Source organism: Mizuhopecten yessoensis, unplaced genomic scaffold (genome assembly GCF_002113885.1).
Source record: "Mizuhopecten yessoensis strain PY_sf001 unplaced genomic scaffold, ASM211388v2 scaffold10831, whole genome shotgun sequence".
NCBI classification, from domain to species: Eukaryota; Metazoa; Mollusca; class Bivalvia; order Pectinida; family Pectinidae; genus Mizuhopecten; species Mizuhopecten yessoensis.
This window is the reverse complement of record NW_018408743.1, coordinates 638,619-645,083: the sequence shown is the minus strand read 5'-3', so window position 1 is coordinate 645,083 and position 6,465 is coordinate 638,619. Positions and strand designations below refer to the sequence as shown.

The window sequence follows — 6,465 nt, the reverse complement described above, 5'->3', positions numbered from 1 at the left end:
ACTTCAATTTTCTGGGAATGGAGAAGTCGTAAGTACCGATGCCACTAGCGACTTATGGCTGAGTTCATATTTAAGTAGGTGTATTGTAGTCTTACAGCAACTTTGTTCAGCCAGTTCCTTCCCTTTCATTGTCAAATTCTTAACACTTTGAATGTGGCCTTTTACGGTTGCCTTCGAAGTTTTGTCTTTTGTTTTGTTCTTTTATGTAAGTTTTGTCTTTTGTTTTGTTCTTTTATGTAAGTTTTGATGCAATTAGGAGTCAAATACTTTATATTCGCATTGTTTCAACCTTATAATCGTATTTTCGCTTGTGTTTAGGTATAGTCAATCGAATAACATGTATAAGTTTATCAACATATTTTCTAGCCAAAACGGCAACGAAATGCTTCAAGAGATTAGCAGATTGTGTCTACAATGTATTTTTGTTGTCGTGGTCCGTTCGAACTGCTAGTCTTAATCGTCAACAGTCTCCTATAAAGATCGTCCACAGAGACCTGAGAATTTGTTACAGCTATATTTGGACCTAAACTAATGTTTTCAGAGTATTATTATTTTTTACATTTTTAGGGTTAGATCGACTTTCGGTAAAAATGCATCGAGAGTTTTCCATCCTTCTCAGCTTTTCCTTGGTAAACTTTTGTAGCTTTCTCACATTAAATACATGATAGTACTATCATATATACCCGCTTGTACAGGTCTGTGGAACTGCTCCGTGTCAGGTTAAAAGAAGATGCTTATGGAAGCCCTATGGATCTCGTAAGAGGGACAAGGCCAATTTTGCAGAGCGGTCAAAGACCATGATGTTGTTCAGCTATGGACTAGTGCTGTCAGCGGAACTGACCAAATAGCTGCCACGAGATGACCTGTACTAGGAAAAAAGTGTCTGTAGCAATTTTGAGGAGGAGCACATGATGCTGTTCCCATTGTGCATCCAGCGTCAAATCAACTACTGGTACCCTGTCCATCCCTAGGTACGTACTGCCCTTCGGGGGTTAAGTATCGATCAGGGAAAAAAATCAAATATATACTGTCATCAACCTGTCTATAAAACCTCTAGTATGACAAGAAAAATGTTGAAAAGGAATCTTGTATTTCAAATTAACATTAAAGCTTTTGGTTTGGTTTGTTTGTGTTTTACGTCCTATTAACAGCTATGGTCATTTAAGGACGTGCCGGGTTTTGGTGGTGGAGGAAAGCCGGAGTTTCCGCAGAAAACCCACCGACCTGCGGACAGTACCTGGCGACTGCCCCACGTAGGCCTCGAACCCGCGACCCACTGGTGGAGGGCTAGTTAGTGGTAGCAGAATGTCTGACGCCTTAACCACTTGGCCACCGCGGCCCCCTAGTCCGAATTATTCTGACGTTTTATCGTTTTTTTTTTTATATCGGTCTCACATTAATCGACGCCAGACCGATATAAAAATAAGTCGATAAAACGTCAGAATAAATCGGACTACGCGGCCCCTTGCCCCATTTAAACCAACGTTTCCTCATGAAGTTTTACCTGTTAAATGATTTATTGTTTGATATTTCATCAGATTCATCGCCTCGCCCTCCGAGAAGAATGTCGATAAAAGTCGATTATTGATTGGTCGTTGGGATGACGTCATTGACAAATCATCTCATCGATATTTGTGTCTTATTCATTTGTTGTCATTTTCAGATGCATTAAACTAATCTTGTCCGGTGATATAATGTGTGTTGTTTTGGTCAGCTCTGTATTTTGTCGTTAGTGACCTCTACTGGTCATTATCCGATGTTTGGCCGTGTCCGATGCTTGCTCGTAGATTGTTGACCTTCCTTGTGAAGAAATCTGTTGTATCGTTGCGAGTGTATAAGTTGGGTTTTTATTGCTTCCAGAGATTAGCAGATTGTGTCTACAATGTTTTGTTGTTGTCGTGAACCGTTCGAACTGCTAGTCTTAATCGTCAATTGAGAGCTCGGCACTTACGGCTCCTATAAAGATCGTCCACAGAGACCTGAGAATTTGTTACACCTATATTTGGACCTAAACTAATGTGTTCAGAGTAAAAAAAAATGACACTTTTAGGGCTAGATCGACTTTCTGTAAAAATGCATCGAGAGTTTTCCATCCTTCTCAGCTTTCCATCCCTCTCGAATATATATATAATCCTTGATGGTATCATTTTTACCGAAAGTCGATCTAAACCCCTAAAGCATATAAAATTACTCTGAACACCTTAGTTTGATTTTCCTGTAATAATAATAATAATAATAATAATAATATACAACATTTATATAGCGCCCTATATAATTTGTAAAATTACTCTAAAGCGCTTTACAACATATGGATAATAGTTATGGTTATAATTGTGAAAACAAAAAACAAAGGCTTACAATCACTTTTATACATTTCAGCAAGCAATGTGCACATTGAACAAATAAAAGGGTGGTATTTACATGACGTCTTTGCAAAGATTCTAAAATGCAGACGTGAAGAGGTGAGTTTTGATGTCCCTCTTGAACTTGGCATCTACACAAGACCAAGAATAAAGAATGTGTAGTCGGATATTTCTAACTATTGAAACAATGAGGGTTCGAGTACTGTCCCCTCGGGTACTTTGGTCAAGTCAACAACATTGGTCCGAAGTCTTCGGTATTAAGCAAGCATTTGCACTAGTGTCGTTCTTTGGTAATGACCAACGAACGATGAAGCATGGTTACATACCAGGAGGTCAGGGCCCGTATTCATGAAACCGTTCTCATGCTTAAGCATGGGTTTTGTGCTCGAGCCGTATTTCTTGTTCCCGTTATAAATTTATAAAAATATCTGATTTTGTCAATGATTTGGATATTTACGTTCGACTTTTTGATCGTTTAGCATGATTTAAGTGAGTTACAAGAAAATTGTTTTGAGCACAGAATCCATGTTTGAGCATGGGAACGGTTTCCTGAATACGGGCCCAGATGCCTCAACGCGCCTTTTACATACGTTCAACCAGAATCGGTTGATGTTCTCGCGAAGGCCTTTTGTACAAGTAGTATTCTGTTGACATCTATAACTACAGACTCATGGGTGAATCTGATCCAAATATTTGGTTTCTATCAGATGCAATTCTGGTCACATCTTTAGCCGAGAGATGTTTCAATCAGTCGACGAAGAGGGTCAAAATTCATCCACAACGTCCGCCAAGAATTAGGTCGACATCGATGCGGTTAACTTTTTCGCAATTTCTTTCTAGTGTTAAAGACAACAGCTCTAAGCTGCCAGTTTCCATTAGGACATTTTTTAACTCCCATCTAAAATAAAAGTCGTCGTTCGTTTATCTTCAGTGTCATTGGTGCAGTGGGATTCTTCAGTATCAATTAAAAGCGGGAGATTCCAATAGAAAAATTTCATAAGNCCCCCCATAAAAAAACATAAACAAAATCTGGAAGACCTGTTATCGAACAGAGGTTTATCTTTGGGTCCGCCTGCACTGAACTCAATGAAAATTAGTAAAAAAAATAATGACATGGGCGAGGCAAACGCAAATGTTCTTTTTTAGTTATCCAGAACATGCAGTTAAGAGCATATATATATATATTTATCACATAATCTACCTGTTATCCAGTGAATTCGCCCCGCCCCGTGTAATATTTTTACATATGTCACTAGTGTAATATACACTGGAGCGTTTTTCATTGGCTGTGCCAGTCAGAAATCGATTGTGATGTCATAATATGGACAATGACGTGACGTATAAATTGTGAATGGCGCAACAAAATGGCTGTCTCCGTTTGATTCGCAAAAATAAAAACTCCTAAGACTCGTTTCATAAAATCTCATATGAAATGAAAACTCATTTAAGATCCTATACTGATATCATCATTGGGGTGGCATTTTTACCGAAAATTTATCTAAACCCCTAAAACGGCTAAATTACTCTGAACACCTTAGTTCAGGTCAAACTATAGCTGTAACAAATTCCTATGTCCCTGTGGCTGGAAACAATTATTTCACATAACGTGGTTGAAGACACAGACATAGAATGATTTAAATATATAAATATATATACAATTGTATAGAAAAAAAAATAAGATTTAGCCTAACGACCGACTAAAAAACTAGCTGCTTTCACTCTTCACAGGGCTCTTATGATTAAATCGACAATCTAATGGCCTGATTTAAAGTTGACACGCCATTTTTGAAAAGAAATAGGCCTGACAATAATAATAATAAAAATAATGTTTATTCAGGTAAAAGATACACGGCGAACATAAAATTACATTACACAAGCAATGAGATCGCAGAATGGTATTTGATGAAAGACTAACCTTCAGATATCATAAAATGCTTATGACTAAAAGTTTTATTATTTCAAGTAAAAAGCATATATTTAGCACGAGGTAGTAGTATTATCACAGTTTATATGAATATCACATACAATTTTGGAGGTACAGACTGAATATTAATCTTGAACTGGTAATCTTTAACCTAGGATGGCCTATGAAAGTTTTGAAAAACATAATTTCCAATGGGGTCCTTTATTTAGTCCAAAAATAAGTTAAAAAAATAAATGTAAGTTAAGTTTGTAAACATTGTGAATTATTCGGTAAAGAAGGAAAGAAATATCAGTAGTAGTAGTAGTAGTAGTAGTGATAGTAGTAGGGTACATCCTTAAATTTGAGGCCTTCACGACTTATCTACACGTTGGTTAACATCTTCCCGCCAGGTGGCGTTGTTTATTGTATATAAACATGTCACAAGACGCAGATAAGTTAATTTTATAAATCCACACATAGGGATTTCAACAGCCAAGAATTCACTTGGAGTATCAAGGATGAACGTTCTTATTGTTTTAAGTTGTGTTGTAGCCTGCTGTTATGGCTCTGGAGTTCCCGGTGGCTACTCCAAGGCCGACATATCCGACCCCGAAATTATAGGATATGCCAATTTTTTTGTCTCTCAGTACAATCTAAGGACTAAGGCCCAAGGAGGAAATGCTGCAGAATACACAAACGTTCAACTCGTGTCAGCTAACCAGCAGGTGAGATTCATTCTAAATGAGTGTCATGTATTGATGTATGTTGTATATTATTTGTTTCCCGAGTAACAATAACCTATATATAGCGAACTGGCGGACTGCATGAAAACGAAAGTTAACAGTAGCCAAAAATCCCATGACAAAATGCAATCAATCGTGCTTGTGAAAATCTATGTCATTACAAAAGTATTTTGCTTTGTCATACTGAATCCATCAACATGTTTATTGTATACTTGTGTTTTTATACCAAACGTTTTTGCATACCTGCAATATAATAATTAATAGTTCATTAATGTCTATAGAGTTCAGAGGTCTCGAGTTTGAATATTCTTCTCCTGTCAATTTCCTAATTCAACCAGCGAAGAAGATTCAAACTCGAGGCATCTGAGCAAACACACAAACCAATTGAGCTGTCTGGTAGCTGACGATCGGTCCCAGTCCATTTCCATCACATGTCTGACAACTGTAGTCTTTATCCTTTTTTCCATTTAGTCTTTACCTCCTGAAGACAATGTACACTATTTACAACGCAGGTTTTTAATATACCCAATGTATGCAAAGCAAACACACATAGGTACTTAAAACTAGAATTGGTCACAGGTACTTTTGTAACAGGAGAGAACATTTTAAAGCATGGCAAGACCAGGATTTTGAATCCGGGACGTCTGAACTCTAGACTGATGCTCTACCTGGTGTGTAATAAAGCTTAAAGTAATTAATGTCATTGTAAGACACTAATTATTTTCCTCACAAAATTAATCAACTAATCCTTACTTGTCGTTGCCTCGGTAAATGTCGGACACCGATCAGTATTGGTTAGGAAGAGCTAGGGTGTTAGAAAAATAATAGTCTGCAGGACTAACAGTTATGGAACATTAACTAGTCCTTCTTCTTTTTACTCAGTCCAGGACTTAAAGACTGGTGGTATTTTGGGGTATCATGAGATAATCATGTGTGTTGAAAATATATACTGGCTATAAATAAACTAGGCATTTTTAGGTCACCTGAGCTTTAGCTCAAGTGACCTATTGCTATCCGTTTTCGTCCGTCGTCGTCCGTCGTCCGTCGTCCGTCGTCCGTTAACATTTTACATTTCAAACTTAAAGTCAAGTTCTGCTGGGCCGATTGAACTGAAAGTTGGTAGGAATGATCGCCTCATGGTCCTGACAAAGTGTTGTTATTTTTCGGGTCGATCAGAAATCCAATATGGCCGCCACGGCCGCCATTTTGAAAACCTATTTCAAACTTAAAGTCAAGTTCTGCTGGACCGATTGAACTGAAAGTTGGTAGGAATGATCGCCTCATGGTCCTGACAAAGTGTTGTTATTTTTCGGGTCGATCAGAAATCCAATATGGCCGCCACGGCCGCCATTTTGAAAACCTATTTCAAACTTAAAGTCAAGTTCTGCTGGACCGATTGAACTGAAAGTTGGTAGGAATGATCGCCTCATGGTCCTGACAAAGTGTTGTTATTTTT

General features: G+C 37.8%; 1 protein-coding gene across 3 annotated transcripts in view; it reads left to right on the top strand.

The window, feature by feature from the left end:
• The first annotated feature begins 4,688 nt into the window (after positions 1–4,688).
• The window catches only part of LOC110462801 (putative cysteine proteinase CG12163), a 40,563-nt gene continuing 38,786 nt past the window's right edge, over positions 4,689–6,465 (top strand). For all 3 annotated transcript variants that reach the window (XM_021516986.1, XM_021516988.1, XM_021516987.1), the window contains exon 1: positions 4,689–4,991. In XM_021516986.1, coding sequence (XP_021372661.1) covers positions 4,785–4,991 — 207 coding nt within the window. In that variant the 5' untranslated portion in view covers positions 4,689–4,784. The remainder of the gene's footprint in view (positions 4,992–6,465) is intronic.